This window comes from Erpetoichthys calabaricus, chromosome 13 (assembly GCF_900747795.2).
Source record: "Erpetoichthys calabaricus chromosome 13, fErpCal1.3, whole genome shotgun sequence".
Classification (NCBI taxonomy): domain Eukaryota; kingdom Metazoa; phylum Chordata; class Cladistia; order Polypteriformes; family Polypteridae; genus Erpetoichthys; species Erpetoichthys calabaricus.
The window spans coordinates 62,881,764-62,898,326 of NC_041406.2; the positions used below are offsets into that span (position 1 = coordinate 62,881,764).

At 42.4% G+C, this 16,563-nt stretch overlaps 2 protein-coding genes across 2 annotated transcripts in view; one reads left to right on the top strand and one right to left on the bottom strand.

The window, feature by feature from the left end:
• The window catches only part of asb4 (ankyrin repeat and SOCS box containing 4), a 191,631-nt gene extending 175,875 nt beyond the window's left edge, over window positions 1-15,756 (bottom strand). Inside the window, exon 1 of the mRNA XM_028817063.2 lies at window positions 15,656-15,756. The gene's annotated coding sequence lies outside the window, so the exon portion shown is untranslated. The remainder of the gene's footprint in view (window positions 1-15,655) is intronic.
• The window catches only part of LOC114663375 (serum paraoxonase/arylesterase 2-like), a 50,615-nt gene continuing 49,225 nt past the window's right edge, over window positions 15,174-16,563 (top strand). Inside the window, exon 1 of the mRNA XM_028817066.2 lies at window positions 15,174-15,352. Within this exon, the coding sequence (XP_028672899.2) occupies window positions 15,189-15,352 (164 nt within the window). The 5' untranslated portion in view covers window positions 15,174-15,188. The remainder of the gene's footprint in view (window positions 15,353-16,563) is intronic.

Genomic DNA, 16,563 nt, shown 5'->3' on the forward strand with positions numbered 1-16,563 from the left:
TATGTGCCCCTCCACTGTTTCCTACCAAGAGCTGCATCATGCCTTGCAATAGAGTAAAGTTCAAAGCCCAAAAAAAGAAAAATGTAGCAGACACATTAGGTGTCGTATAGAGAGTGAATATAATTTTATGTCCGATGTGTCAAATGCTTCTACTAGGAAAAGCTTCAACCGACTGTGAAACTTCGAGAGGTTTCTTGGTGTAGGTTAATTCAGAGTTTATATGTTTAGTGCAAGAGCAGGTAACAACCAAAGATTTCAAACAAAACAGGGAACAGATTTGAAATTCAACTTGAATTAACCTCTGATTAAGTAATTAGTTGTGACCTGTAATGAAGCCCAGATATGCTGTAGGTGTTCCCAGGAAATAATGTAAAGGGCAGCTGACTGAACTATGACCTGCTTTGTTTGCAGATCATAAATCGCGCTTTAAATTCTGGCAGTTGTTTATGGTAAGGACAGGTATTTGGCCTAATTTTTACTTTTGGAAAACAAACTAAAAAAAATTAATTTTCTGTATATTATAAAATATTAAGATGAGTTATACTCAGAGTAGGTGCTTCCTAGACTGCTGTACCTAACAAAAATGATTGTTAGCCCAGTGAAGCCTACCAAAAAAAAAAAAAATCATTCCGAATCATTTGTTTTTTATTCAGTATCTCTACCCAGGTATTCCAAAGCAGGTTTTGGTTGATGACGCTGAAGCCCACTCATTCAGAATCATGCATAACACAGTAATCAATCCTAGACATGGTACCAGTCCATGACAAAACACTCATTCATTTTAGATTTCAGTCATTATAATATGAATGTCTGTGGAATGACAACCAGAACAGCCAGGGAAAATCCATGGAGACATAAGAAGAACTGATTTTGTACCATTGTGCAACTTTTTAATTAATTTTAATTTCTAGTTTTGAATTATAATAATAATAAATTAATTAATAGGTGCCTTTCTTAGCACTCAAGGTCACCTTACAATAAAACTAAACAATGTTAGTAAAATAAAAACAATAGAATGATAAAACACATTATTTATATTCTAATATGTAGTAGTGCATATTTTTATTGCAGGTTAACTATCAATTGTTTTGTGTAATCTAAAATCAATGCCCACTGCTTTTAATACAAACATTGCTAGAACCGCCCTTCTAGGTACAGATAATATTAACTGCAGTTTATTACTACAGATTATTCATTTATCAGTCTGAAAAGGTTTGTTGTGACATGCAGCAATACTTTATAGCGCAAATAATCACACTATGTACTAAAAGACTAGTACTAGCTTTCCATTAATAAAGAAAAATTTGTAAAGTTTTATGTGGTGGTTCATGTGGCCTTTGTTCAGAAAGGAGCCAAACCCTTAGGTTCAACATAGAATGTAATCCATTATTATTCATATAATTTATTTTATTTTAAAGTACATAGAAAGTCACAGGACAATGCAAAAGATGTTATATCTACTGGGTGGGGTGGCTGGGTAGAGATTAGTGGTGTTGAATTTGTGCCAGTGAAATATCTAAGCTCAGATCAATGCAAAAAGGTGAAAGAATAAGAAAGAATAGAGAAACCTCCTTCGTACCACACATGACAAAAAAAACTAAGGCTTCAAGCAAATGGCTGGAGATCTATAATTTTAAATGAATAATAGTTAAGAAAAACAGTTAAAAATAAATAAATAAAAATAAAAATCCACCATAATGGACCATATAAATATAATTAAATCAAAAAATCCAAGCACAATATAGAGACTGTGCAGAATGTATGACAAACTTTTTCAGGAATAAACTCCAGCTCACTGCAACTACATATTGAAATAAACACATTCAGAAAATTAATTGATAAATGGTGTGGCAGGCGACTGGGGTCTGTGCCGAGAAGGATCAGGAGAGGGACTAGGCCTCTCCTGGACCACGAAAGGGCAGCCACCCTGGTTTGTGTGGGGGCCACGGGAATTGAGCATGGAATCTGAACCCTAGAGGGGCCCGCGGCCACCGCCAGGGGGTGCCCAGAAGACTGTGAAACCCTGGATGTCAGCACTTCTGCCACACCCACAAGTATTACTAGGGACACCCGGAGTGCTTCCGGGTGCTAATGCGTCACTTCCGCCACACTAGGAAGTGCCGCAGGAAGCTCATCAGGAGGCACCTGGAGCACGTCTGGGTGGACAAAAAAGTGGCCACCTCCCTTCAGTCATCAGCTGAAGTCAGGTGGAAGAGGACGAAGATTGGAGGAGAGGAGGTGGCGAAGAGAGGATTTAAGAGAAGCCCAGACTTGAGGGTGTGTGGTGCAGGGGCATTGGGTTGTGTGTGGGACACTTGTAAATAGTTATTTTAAATAAAACGTGTGTGGTGCTTGAATCATTGGTGTCTGCCTGTATGTGTTGAGGCTAATCTTTCCACAATGGCATCCCAGATGGGAGTTCCTGCCCGTTAATCGGTGGGGAGCCCGTCCAAAAAATAATTTTGTGGACAGCCTGGCACAGCAGAACAACCCACACACGTACCACGGTAGAGCGGAACACACACAACCCCATGGTTACAGCAACTCACCCAAAGACCACCAAGGGTTCATGGAAGCGCCATTTACACCTGATGCAGGAAGAGAAGACCTGGCGAAACATGAGAGGAGCAGACTCCCATGAGCGTGCCGTCGCCAGATGGAATCCGGGAGGTAAGTCCCACACCCAACGGCAGTTGGGCCTGGGGGGCCGGGCTTTGTATGTTGTAGGCAGGGACTGCCGGGATCCGCATTGGTGGCCAAAGCGTGCCGATCCGTGGAGCTACGTCAGCGCGGCGGCAATAGAAAGAGCTGGGGAGGAGGAACCGCTGTAGCTCAGAAAGCCGCAGCAGCAGAGGAGCAGCCAGGAGGCTCACCACTGCATCAGGAGTCGGAAGGAGAAGACAGCGGAGAACCAGAAGTCCCTCCCCAAGGCTGGCGAGGGATTGGACGGTGTGTGTTGCAAGCCCGCCGATGATTGGTCGGAGGTGGGACCAACGAATGTCCGTCATGAGCCAGGTGAGGATCCGACTGAGCTGTTCTGTGCTTGTGGCTCTGCGCAAGCTGGAGGATTGCCTTCAGCCCGCAGAGTCACTATTACAGGCAATGCGCGCCCTTCGTGAAGTAGTGAAGAAGCTGGAGGGGAAGGTGATCGCGTCTGTGAAGACTTTATGGCAGTGGACGAAGCGGCGCAACGCTGGATTCTCCAGCCGGAGAGACGCGGCGGTGCAGGTAGGTGAAATCAGCACCGTAAAAAGAAAGGGAGACCCTAGCGAAAGGAGCCATGATGTTTCTGATCGGACTCAAGTAGCAGGGGCTCTGACAGTGGATGCAGCGGTGATGGTTGATCGTGTGGTGAGGACAGTCAGGACACCGGCTGATGTGTGCCGGGTGTGAAAGGGCCCTACGCCCAGAGCCAGCATCAGTCTCACATCACTGCAGGAAAGCAGACGGCACGGGGTCTCTTCCTTTCCCATAGGGAGACCCAAACCATTAGAGCACCCCAGAGAAAGAGTAGGACCCTGAGGAAGAAAGCCGGTTCCTCCGATATGGGAGGACGTGAGGCTGGGAGCTCACGGCCTGTGACGGGCCACCCTCTGCAATATCAGAGGGATGCCCCGAAGGCAGCTGAGAAGATGGGGGTGTGAGCTGTCCTGTCAGATGTCCCGGTCTGGGGGGGGCGCGGAAGCCTCGTAAGGGGTGCCAAAGTGGCGATGCTGGGGTGCCGGTCGGAGGGGGGAGCGTTGCCTGTACAAAGTGAGGAGAGACGCAGAGTGTTGGCGTCAAGGCAATGTCTCCGCTCCTTGTTCTAGCTTTTGTTTTGCAGGACTGGGCCCTGGGCTAGAGTGTGTCGGCTCCCAGCCGTGGGAGACCTGCCCTTGTGGGATGGACCGCTGGCCCCTATGGGTCTCAGCTGACAGAGGGGCAATGTGGCGGGCAGCTGGGGGCTGTGCCCAGCCGGGATGCCGAGAAGGACCGGGAGTGGGACTAGGCCTCCCCCAGTCCATGAGAGGGCTGCCACCCTGGTTTGTGTGGGGGCCACGGGAATTGAGCATGGAAGCTCAACCCTATAGGGGCCCTGCCTGTCTGTGTCGAGGCTGATCTTTCCACAATGGTTATAGGCTGTTGGTTGTTTGGTTCTGAAAGAGCCACACTACAGCCAGTCTGAAGGGTGCACGGGGAAGAATTTGGGTCCAACATACTCCCATAGTCCTATTTCTCTTACACAGTCAGAGAAGATGACACATATCCTTAAGAAGAATAGCAGCCCTCACAAAATGCCCACTTATGGCCTGCCTCACATAAATGCACATCAGACAGGAAGCCGTTGAAATTTACTGGTCAATTTACATAAAGCCACATTGGTATTAACCTACGCTATTTTTTTGCTTAAAACTTCACCCCCCACTCCAATCTTAGAGGTTACTCAGAAGCTATTAAAAGAGGCAACCCTCGGTATCAAAGGAATTAACATTGTTTTTGTGTGTTTAGTTTTCACAAGCTACAATGATAACCCACGGTATGAGTACCTGGGAGTTCACATGAACAACAAACTGGGCTGGTCTGACAACACAGTGGCACTATAAATGAAAGGCCACAGCAGACTATACTTACTTAATGTATGGAGCAAGATGCTGGAAATGCTCTACCAGTCCGCAGTAGCCAGTGTGTTATACTGTGCTGCAGTCTCCCGGGGAAGCAATATGAGCTTAAAAGATGTACAATGCCTGAATAAACTTAACAGGAAAGCCTTTTCCATCACAGGGCGAACCCTGGACACAATGGAAGTTGTTATGGAAAAGAGGATGATGGCAAAATTGGATGCTGTCATGAAAAATCCCCTCCATGAGGTACTGTCTTGTAGCACTTTTAGCCACAGGCTCATTCCAATATGGTATGCTAAGAAGCACCTCTAGGGATCTTTTCTGCCTACTGCTATCAGACAACTTAATGCTACAAACCAATGTATACATTAAGTTTATTTTTATTTACTTATTGATTGATTGATTGCCTGTATTATCTGTCCTGTGAGTCTGTATACATGTTTTTTTAATGTTTGTGCTGCTGTATGCAACTGAATTTCCCCACAGGATTAATAAAGTTCAATCTAATGTAAGGAAAACATCAGGTGCCATCGGAGTTGGCTTTTCATGTACAAATAAGCAGTTTCAGGCTCAGCTGTAGGGAAGCCAATGAAAAGTATAAGCCCGCCATAGTCACACAGTCATTATTCTAGTGTGGCATAGGTGAGTTGTCCTTCCACGGATGCCAAAATCCCTAAAAGAGCAATAACACTGTGCAGCACTACAGTATGTTGTGTGCTACTCTTGGACATGTCTGTCGTGGGTTTGAAAGGTTTTTTTTTTTTTTTATCTTTTACTGAATTTATTAAAAGCATATTCCATTCCATTACAGTCAAGTCAAGCTTAAGAAAACTAAATTCAAATCAACCCCCACCCATGATAAAGAGAAGAAGGCCAACAGCCAGAGTAAAACTATTGAGAGCAATAAAGAGAGAAAGGAGTCTTTCTCCCCCAAATATGAACGCTTATTATAAAATATTATTCATTAGGTCTTGCCAGGTTTAAAAAAAGTTCTGCACAGATCCTCTAAGTAAAAATTTGATTTTTTTCCCCATTTCAAATAGTATATAACATTAGTTACCCACTGACTTAATAGGGATGGGTTAGGATTCTTCCAGGTGAGCAAGACAAGTCTACGTGCTAATAGTGAAGTAAAGGCAATTCCAGTTACTTTGTCCTTCTCCACATTAAGTCCATCTGGGAGTCCACTAAACACAGCTGTTAATGGTTTAGGAGTTATTGTGACACCAAGGCTATTTGATAGGCATTTAAATTTTTTTGCCCAGAATGATGTTAATTTATGCAGGCCCAAAACATGTGGCCTATTGAAGCTGGAGCTTGATTGCAACGTTCACAGGATCTTGCCCTGGAAACATTTTCAACAATTTTAAGCAAGATAGATGTGCTTGATGAAAGATTTTAAGTTGAATAATTGAATGCTTTGCACATATGGAGGTGGAGTGAATTCTGTGCATGGCGGCCTTCCACTCTTTCTCAATGTTGAGTAAGAGATCCTTTTCCCACTGTGGTTTGTAAGTTTTAACTGAGGTGCCTGCCTGTAAAAGTTTGTTTTATCCCAAATGTTGGTTACCTAACTGAAGAGGAAATTCACTTCCCCCCTGAAAACTAGCAATAGTTTGCCTTTTCCCTTATGGTCTTTGTCTCATTGGGAAAAAATAAATGAAAAACATCAGTGGGAAGTTGGCAAGCACCAAGACAGACAGATAGAATAAAATTTAAGGTGCATTTCTGTTGGCTGTTAATTTCATAAGTGGAGAAATTAGCATTGGACTGAAGCAGATGCTTATTGAAGTACCCAATGGTCCTGCTTAAGGTTCTCAAAGAGCGTTGAAAGGAATGGCTGTTACCATCACAATTATCAGAGATGATGCCACAAGGAATCACTCATTGATGTGTAATTATGTTTACATCTCTGAAGTAGATGTTTATTTGCCAAAAAGGATTAAATTCACCAGTTTCAAAACAGACTGACTTTCTCATTAGTTAACAGCGATATTGATAATGCACAGAAACTTTTAGTGACTAGCTTTCCAAGCATTAAACCATAGGAAGTCTCCCTAGACCTTGCCATTTTCAGAAAGAAGTTCACACAGATCATACAGGTCTCCCAAGACTATGAATGATTTGTTAAGTCATTGCTAGGTATGCAGTGTGTCTTAATGTCTCTGGAATGAGACCTGAAACCAAAATTTTACAAGTATGATAACCACTTCAGGTTGACTTTGTGACCATCAGAAGTCGCTGCATTACAAATTATACAATATAGCTTGATATTGATATTAAAGCTGCTATTGTAAAGTTCTTTGAGGTGCATGACTGATATGAAGACCTTTTTATTAGTTACCATGCTATCTTGGATGTTAAACCAGATTTTAATCTCTAATCCTCTCGTGTGTAAGCTACCATCTTTACCAGGATACAGAAAGTCAAACATATGAAGCAGGATAAGATCCTTGTGTAGAGCAGCTGCTTCAGCAGTCTTTATTTCCTATCTTATGTACTACCACTTCATAAATATTGCACAGGAAATCTGAGTTTACATTAGCACTCCCAGTTTATATATAAAATATACATACACATACACGTAAAGCGCCTTTGAAAAAAACAATCAACTCTTTTCTCATAAATGAGAATCACAACCTAAGATTTTGATCAGTTTGAATAGGAAGTTTTATTTTTAAATCAGAAACGGTTTTTCGGAATGCTACCCAAAAGGGAAACAAAATTATAAATATTTAAAAATTAAGTTAAAAAAATTGAAATCCTCCAAATTCAATATTTAGTTGAACCACTTCCATTACAGCAAATACCCCCCTTAAAAAATCGTTGTTATTACCCAAGTAAGCACAGAAGTCTCCCCATTTGATATCCAAGTCATAGTACCACACTCGTTATAGTAACAGCCATGGTGTACTGTACTATATTTCTCAAGTACAGAGTTGTACTACTGTTGTCGTCATTGCACTACTGTCAAATGCATTTTTCTCATTGTGTGTAATATATTTCAGCACTTTTATTTTTGCTCATTAGGTTTATCAACAAAAACAGGCAACATTTTTCTAGGTTTAACGCAAATTGGCATTGAAGAAACATACTACAGGAACAAACTCCAAATGAACACCACACAGGCTGAGGTTATGAGTTTTCCCACATGCCTCCAGGGTCTCTCTTGTGAGGCAAGTTCAAAGTACAAGAGAAACCAGCATTGACGATGGGGTCTGGTGTTAAATACAACAAGTAATGGAAGACCAACACTACATAGCAATATATACTGTATATATAAAACTACCAAATCAGTTCTAGTTCTTTCCCTATCAATGTTTCTAGTCCAACATGCCATGCAGCCCATCAGCCCAACTTCAAATGCATAAACTCGGTGCCATCCTAAGGAAACACTAGTCATTATGTCACTGGGCTTTGGCAGTGAGCAATATTCAGAGATATTCCAACAGAAATTAGTCTCAATACCCCACATTTTTAGTTTTAATGGGAATCAGCAGCTAAATTGGTGTCATAATACATGCAATGTGGCACTGGTATTTTTGTTTGTGAGGAAGCGTGGTCAGATTTGTACATTAATAAAATATATTTTTTCATACAATTTGGTGTGCCGTTTTTTTTTTCTACTCAGTTTACACTAAAAATCCCCATTATGACTGCTATAAGAGCAATATAAATGAAGTGAATCATCGAGCATCCTGTGTAGAACATTTCTATCCATATACAGTTAGGTCCATAAATATTTGGACAGACAACTTTTTTCTAATTTTGGTTCTGTACATTGCCACAATGAATTTTAAATGAAACAACTCAGATGCAGTTGAAGTGCACACTTTCAGCTTTAATTCAGTGGGGTGAACAAAACGATTGCATAAAAATGTGAGGCAACTAAAGCATTTTTTAACACAGTCCCTTCATTTCAGGGGCTCAAAAGTAATTGGACAATTGACTCAAAGGCTATTTCATGGGCAGGTGTGGGCAAGTCTGTCGTTACAGTATGTCATTATCAATTAAGCATATAAAAGGCCTGGAGTTGATTTGAGGTGTGGTGCTTGCATGTGGAAGATTTTGCTGTGAACAGACAACATGTGGTCAAAGGAGCTCTCCATGCAGGTGAAAGAAGCCATTCTTAAGCTGTGAAAACAAAAAAAACCCATCCTCTTCCACTTATCTGAGGTCGGGTCGCGGGGGCAGCAGCTTGAGCAGAGATGCCCAGACTTTCCTCTCCCCGGCCACTTCTTCTAGCTCTTCTGGGAGAATCCCGAGGCGTTCCCAGGCCAGCTAGGAGACATAGTCCCTCCAGCGTGTCCTGGGTCTTCCCCGGGGCCTCCTCCCGGTTGGACATGCCCGGAACACCTCACCAGGGAGGCGTCCAGGAGGCATCCTGATCCCGAGCCACCTCATCTGACTCCTCTCGATGCGGAGGAGCAGCGGCTCTACTCTGAGCCCCTCCCGGATGACTGAGCTTCTCACCCTATCTTTAAGGGAGAGCCCAGACACCCTGCGGAGAAAACTCATTTCAGCCGCTTGTATTCGCGATCTCGTTCTTTCGGTCACTACCCATAGCTCATGACCATAGGTGAGGGTAGGAACATAGATCGACTGGTAAATTGAGAGCTTTGCCTTATGGTTCAGCTCCTTTTTCACCACGACAGACCGATGCAGAGCCCGCATCACTGCGGACGCCGCACCGATCCTCCTGTCGATCTCACGCTCCATTCTTCCCTCACTCGTGAACAAGACCCCGAGATACTTGAACTCCTCCACTTGGGGCAGGATCTCGCTCCCAACCCTGAGAGGGCACTCCACCCTTTTCCGGCTGAGGACCATGGTCTCGGATTTGGAGGTGCTGATTCTCATCCCAGCCGCTTCACACTCAGCTGCGAATCGATCCAGAGAGAGCTGAAGACCACGGCCTGATGAAGCAAACAGGACAACATCATCTGCAAAAAGCAGTGACCCAATCCTGAGTCCACCAAGCCGGACCCCCTCAACACCCTGGCTGCAGCTAGAAATTCTGTCCATAAAAGTTATGAACAGAATCGGTGACAAAGGGCAGCCCTGGCGGAGTCCAACTCTCACTGGAAACGGGTTCGACTTACTGCCGGCAATGCGGACCAAGCTCTGACACCGATCGTACATGTTCCGTGCCTATATTGTTGAGGTGGCTGACCGGAGCTGTGGCCATAAGGTGGTCGGTGCCTGTCGTGGCGGCAATCCCCGAACCCGTTGGTGGACACCGGCGGTGAGGGATGCCATCAAGTTGAAGAAGGAGTCCTACTGGTCCCTTTTGTCCTGTGGGACACTGGAGGCAGCTGATAGGTACCGGCAGGCCAAGCGGAATGCGGCTTCGGTGGTTGCTGAGGCAAAAACTCGGGCATGGGAGGAGTTTGGGGAGGCCATGGAAAATGACTTTGGGACGGCTTCAAGGAGATTCTGGTCCACCGTCCGGCGTCTCAGGAGGGGGAAGCAGTGCAGTGTCTACACTGTGTATGGTGGGGGTGGTGCGCTGCTGACCTCGACTCGGGACGTTGTGGGTCGGTGGGGGGAGTACTTCGAAGACCTCCTCAATCCCACTAACATGCCTTCCAATGAGGAAGCAGAGCCTGGGGACTTGGAGGTGGGCTCCCCCATCTCTGGGACTGAGGTCACCGAGGTGGTCAAAAAACTCCTTGGTGGCAGGGCCCCGGGGGTGGATGAGATACGCCCGGAGTTCCTCAAGGCTCTGGATGTTGTAGGGCTGTCTTGGTTGACACGTCTCTGCAACATCTCATGGACATCAGGGACAGTGCCTCTGGATTGGCAGACCGGGGTGGTGGTCCCACTCTTTAAGAAGGGGGACCGGAGGGTGTGTTCCAACTACAGAGGAATCACACTCCTCAGCCTCCCTGGAAAAGTCTATTCGGGGGTTCTGGAGAGGAGGGTCCGTCGGATAGTCGAACCTCGGATTCAGGAGGAACAGTGTGGTTTTCGTCCTGGTCGTGGAACAGTGGACCAGCTCTACACCCTTAGCAGGGTCCTGGAGGGTGCATGGGAGTTCGCCCAACCAGTCTACATGTGTTTTGTGGACTTGGAAAAGGCGTTTGACCGTGTCCCTCGGGGAATCCTGTGGGGGGTACTCAGAGAGTATGGGGTACCGGACCCCCTGATAAGAGCTGTTCGGTCCCTGTACAAAAAAAACCCATCTGAGAAATTGCTACAATATTATGAGTGGCAAAATCTACAGTTTGGTACATCCTGAGAAAGAAAGCAAGCACTGGTGAACTCAGCAACGCAAAAAGACCTGGACGTCCACGGAAGACAACAGTGGTGGATGATCGCAGAGTCATTTCCATGGTGAAGAGAAACCCCTTCACAACAGCCAACCAAGTGAACAACACTCTCCAGGGGTAGGCGTATCGATATCCAAGTCTACCATAAAGAGAAGACTGCATGAAAGTAAATACAGAGGGTGCACTGCAAGGTGCAAGCCACTCATAAGCCTCAAGAATAGAAAGGCTAGATTAGACTTTGCTAAAGAACATCTAAAAAAGCCAGCACAGTTCTGGAAAACATTCTTTGGACAGATGAAACCAAGATCAACCTCTACCAGAATGATGGCAAGAAAAAAGAATGGAGAAGGCATGGAACAGCTCATTATCCAAAGCATACCACATCATCTGTAAAGCACGGTGGATGCAGTGTGATGGCTTGGGCGTTCATGGCTGCCAGTGGCACTGGGGCACTAGTGTTTATTAATGATGTGACACAGGACAGAAGCAGCCGAATGAATTCTGAGGTGTTCAGAGATATACTGTCTGCTCAAATCCAGCTAAATGCAGTCAAACTGATTGGGCGGTGTATCATGATACAGATGGACAATGACCCAAAACATACAGCCAAAGCAACCCAGGAGTTTATTAAAGCAAAAAAGTGGAAAATTATTGAATGGCCAAGTCAGTCACCTGATCTTAATCCAATTGAACATGCATTTCACTTGTTGAAGACTAAACTTCAGACAGAAAGGCCCACAAACAAACAGCAACTGAAAGCCGCTGCAGTAAAGGCCTGGCAAAGCATTAAAAAGGAGGAAACCCAGCATCTGGTGATGTCTATGAGTTCAAGACTTCAGGCTGTCATTGCCAGCAAAGGGTTTTCAACCAAGTATTAGAAATTAACATTTTATTTCCAGTTATTTAATTTGTCCAATTACTTTTGAGCCCCTGAAATGAAGGGATTGTGTTAAAAAATGCTTTAGTTGCCTCACATTTTTATGCAATCATTTTGTTCACCCCACTGAATTAAAGCTGAAAGTCTGCACTTCAACTGCGTCTGAGTTGTTTCATTTAAAATTCATTGTGGTAATGTACAGAACCAAAATTAGAAAAAAGTTGTCTCTGTCCAAATATTTATGGACCTAACTGTATATACATTAATACAAATTAGGTAGTGGTGGTGTAGTCCTTAATGCTGTTGTTCCTAGCCAAGCCATTGTCTGTGTTGACCTAACACGTTTTACTTGTGTCTATATTGGTTATGCTCTGGGGACTCTAGTTATCTTCTCAAATACAATAAAATGTGGATTAAATTTAATTAGAAACTCTTAACTGGCAAACAGTGGGTGTGGACATAAACAAAAACCTGCTCTGAACTGGTATCCAGCCATTTTAAAACTGGAGAGATAAATGTAAAGTCAATTTTGTGTGACGTTTTCATCTAATAAAAATATACTGTATTTAAATCTCTGGTTACTAAAATTATAATTACTAATTTATCCTACAGTAGATGTGAAAGTATGTTTAATATCACATTACATAAGATATATTGTCATCTGCATACAAATAACAAAATTTGTTGTTAGTAGTGAAGTATTTCATATTTGGGTGGAAATGTGGCGCAGTGGCTAGTACTACTGCCTCAGTGACCCAAACGTGTTTTCAATTGTACACCAGGTCATTGTTTGTGTAGAGTCTGCACATTATCCCTGTGTTTGATTTGTTTTTTTCACCTCCCACACTTGAAATGTGTGTACAATTAACTCTTAAATCTAAATTGGTCCTTTGGGGGTAGGAGTATGGATGAGCCCTGTGAGGAACAGGTGCTCTGTTCAGGATTGATTCTTGCCTTGTGCTTAGTGCTGCCGAGAATTAACCTGAGCTCCTAATGACCCTGAATTGGATTTAGAAGATCTAATAATGTCGACTTATGTTACTTACTGCATGAGCGAATGGCCAATGAAAAGAAGTGTTGATTTTATAATGAGGGAAAGGCATATCTGCTACACAACTACAAAATTAAAGCTAGCAAAACTAGCATGAGGTCAGTGATTTTGTTCCGATTTGTTTTTTGCCTAGTGCCGAACCATCCAATGTGTAGAAGAATAGTAAACTGAAGTTATAACTGTATCTGACCTGTATTAACTTTACTGATTCATTTATTACTCATGTTAATTCTTTGCTACTTTTGGAAGAAAAAGGAGGAAATTAATTTGCTGACTGATTATTATTAGGTGTATACTTTGAATTTCAGTGAATCAAATAAGGAAAAACGGAAGCATACAAGATTGTAATTTTTAAAACATTTCAAAACAGACAATTCAGTAATGCAAATAATTAATGAAAAATTATATTCTGCAGTGTGTCAAACATATGAGCTTAGGGAGGGTTGTTATGGGGACTAATTTTGGGATGCATGTGGAAGCTAATGTGTGTGACACTACCTCCATCATGATTTGCACTTCCAAACATAGCAAAAATGGTGCACAACCTTCAAAATATTCTCCCACCATACTTAAATCTTCAGAGACCTGCTCAGAATACCCTCACCCAAACCCGTCCCCCAACTGCTACCTGTAGGCTTTAGTCAAGAAAGAGTGAATTAGGAGCTGGCTTTAAAAGTTCAAAACAAGTATCGAGAAATATCAAAAATGCCTCACAAGAAAGAAACCATAACTACTATGGACAAGTGTCACAAAAAAAATCTTTAAAAAATAACAGAAAGAATGACAAATGCTTAAAAGATAAAAAAAATGGATTTGCCTACAAAGAAATCTGAAAGCCATAAAGTCCAAATACAAACATATTCAAAGGAAACAGACAGTAATAAAAACAAAATACTTAAAATTGTTCTAACCACACTCAATGAATCACTACTGGATACTTCTTTCTGACCAACGTACAGTATCAAGTTAAGAATCCATGGGTCATGCAAATATATCCAGCACATTAATGTAAAAAAAAAACTAGAAAGGACTAAAGAATACAATTAAAAGCATTCTATTCAAACATGAATAAGAAGTGGTAGTTACTTGTGCGATCAATGCATCAAGCATTTAAGCATGAAATCGATCATCAAAATCAAACTTTGTAACAGTAAATGCAAGGGACCACTACATCATGTACTTTACACTGAAACTACAGTAACGTGTAAGTCAGTTTTATTTCTTAAAACAGTTTGTAATCTTTGATTTTATAATGTTTAATTTCTATTTTGAGATACTAGAGTTGATGATGTACAAAGAGGAGAAACACGGATAAAAATTAATGCACTGCTCACAGCAGTGCCGACTGCATGCTCATTTACACTTTTGTTATATTGCTGTAATAGACCTTGTTAAAATATATTAAACAGTAGATAAAAACAAAATGTGGTAGAAAAAAAATTCTCCAGATATGTAAGACAACCCAAAGCTCTGTTCTGTAGCATTGCCACTGTCCATCCTGAAATAAAACCACTTTGGCACAGGAGATTAATACGTGCCTTGGTAGCACTAGGAGAAATGCAGGAACTAAACCTGGACAGCATGCCAGTCTTTCATACTGTACACTCACACACACCCCCAAGTAAAGTTACATTTTCTAGCGATGTGGCATTAATATTGGAAGACCAAAGAAAAGATACACAGGCACAGGAATAAAGTTCAAACTCCAGACATTAAAAGACAGGTCTTGAAATTGAAACCAGATCCTGCACAGTGTAAGGTGGCACCACTGTCTGCTTTACACCAAAATATTAAACTAATCTTAATTACATTTCATTAGGCTACCTGTCACAATAAAGTCATGTTTCTGTCTTTAAGATATTTTCTGAGATTAAAACCAGCAAACATAAGAGATGCTGTGTTTGTACGGTAAACCAGAAGGTGCCATAATAAATTTCTGGTTTTGTCAGATTTCACACTACAAATGGTAAAATGTTTCCAACTTTTAACTACACAAGTTGTCTAATTTTACACCATAGCCAAGAAGAACTGGAGAGCTGTAAGTCGATGAATTACTACTGCTCCTAAATCAGAACTTGTTTGGAATAATAGGTAGAAATATAATTAATAAATACGAGTATTTAACGAAGAAGGGTGTGGAAGGCAAGGTGCAGACCTTGACACCTTTATTTTAAAATGCGGTTACTTGGGCACCAGCTGGCAAATATGACTTTCAGCCTTTACAGGAAGGCAACGTCAATGCGAATACAGTAGCAACCGTCTGGATCAGCACCTCTTATCAGTGCTCTTTAAACATCCTTCAAACACACAGGTGAAACAACAAACACAAACCCTCAGCTTTTCCAGGATGTGATTGGCGTAAATGTCGTGAACTATAAAATCGAGAAATGGGCGGCAACTCTGAAGTGCTTAACTCAGCTCACACGCCCCTTGCCGAGCTCAGTGCCACTCCGAAGGGCGCGCAACACAACCCAATGGAGAAGGTTATCGGATTACCAATCATCGCTTGCATCGTAATTGCAATTTTAGGTGAACGGTTCGTGAATTTCAGGTAAGGCACATGCACAGGATTTTCATAGCTTCAATCGTGATTGAAATTTCTTATTGAATATTTTAAGTAAGGTACTGTACCTGGTACACGTACAACGTCTATTAGCGCAGCTACGATAGAATTAAATATAAGATAAAGAGGGAGGTTAGGGTCTGCGACGCCACTTGACAAAATTAAGTTGAAGCGGCGGCGGCGGCGTAAACCAGAATGTGTCGCGGAGGTCAGGTTATGGAAGGGGGTGTACGAGCAGTCTGCTAGTGTGTTTGTTTTATATTGTTGTGCAGTGGTGAGGCGGCAGCTGACCTGCGACTGGGTACCTGCAAGCGGCGTGCGCCACCCTCGTACCACCGGCGTCCACCTGTCCGTCTTTCCAGAGGGTGCAAGCAGCAGACCTGAAGATACTGACTGGTGTGTGTGGTTTTTTTTTTTTTTTTTGCTCGCGTGTCCGTCTGTCTGTCTTGTTGACCGCTGTCTCCAGCTCACAAACCTCCTCGCTTCCATGTCGGGCCGATCGAGCGCCTCATTTGGCGCTTTAGCAATTCACCGCCCTTGTCCTTCAATCCCACTTTACCGCTGACAGGTGCAGCTAAAGTAAACGAAAGTATCAGAAATCACTGCTTGATTCAGGTTCATCAAGGTTGCGCGAGCCGAGCAAATCTGAAAAATTATTTTTTTTTTATTGTGGGAAATATAAAATTATTAAAAAGCGAACCTTAAATGAAAGGACAAAACCATGCCCAAAAATATGTTGCCTTATTATTCTTATTGGCTGTAATGTGGTAACTATTTTTGTATACAAATATATAATATGTATTTTTTGATACTGCACATATGCAGAAATGTTTTTTTTTTTGTATAATATATATATAAAAAAATGTACTATTTTTCATATACATTCGTATATAAATACACATACATATGAAGTGTTAATATATACCCAGGGCTGGATTAAGAGCTTTGGGGGCCCGTAGCACATTTCAAATTTGGGGGCCCTTTTGGTCTGCATCATCTGAAGTTTAGATTCTGAACAGTTCAAACCGGACTAAATAATTATTTTACTCTCGATTATAATAAGAATCTTATAATATTTATGTGAATTTTATGCGTTGGGCCCCTAAAGTTTTGTTGTGTAAGAAATTTACAGTTTAAAAACGAAAGATAATATTTTTAAAGACCAGTTTTTCAATGCTACACTTTTTCATTAAATATTG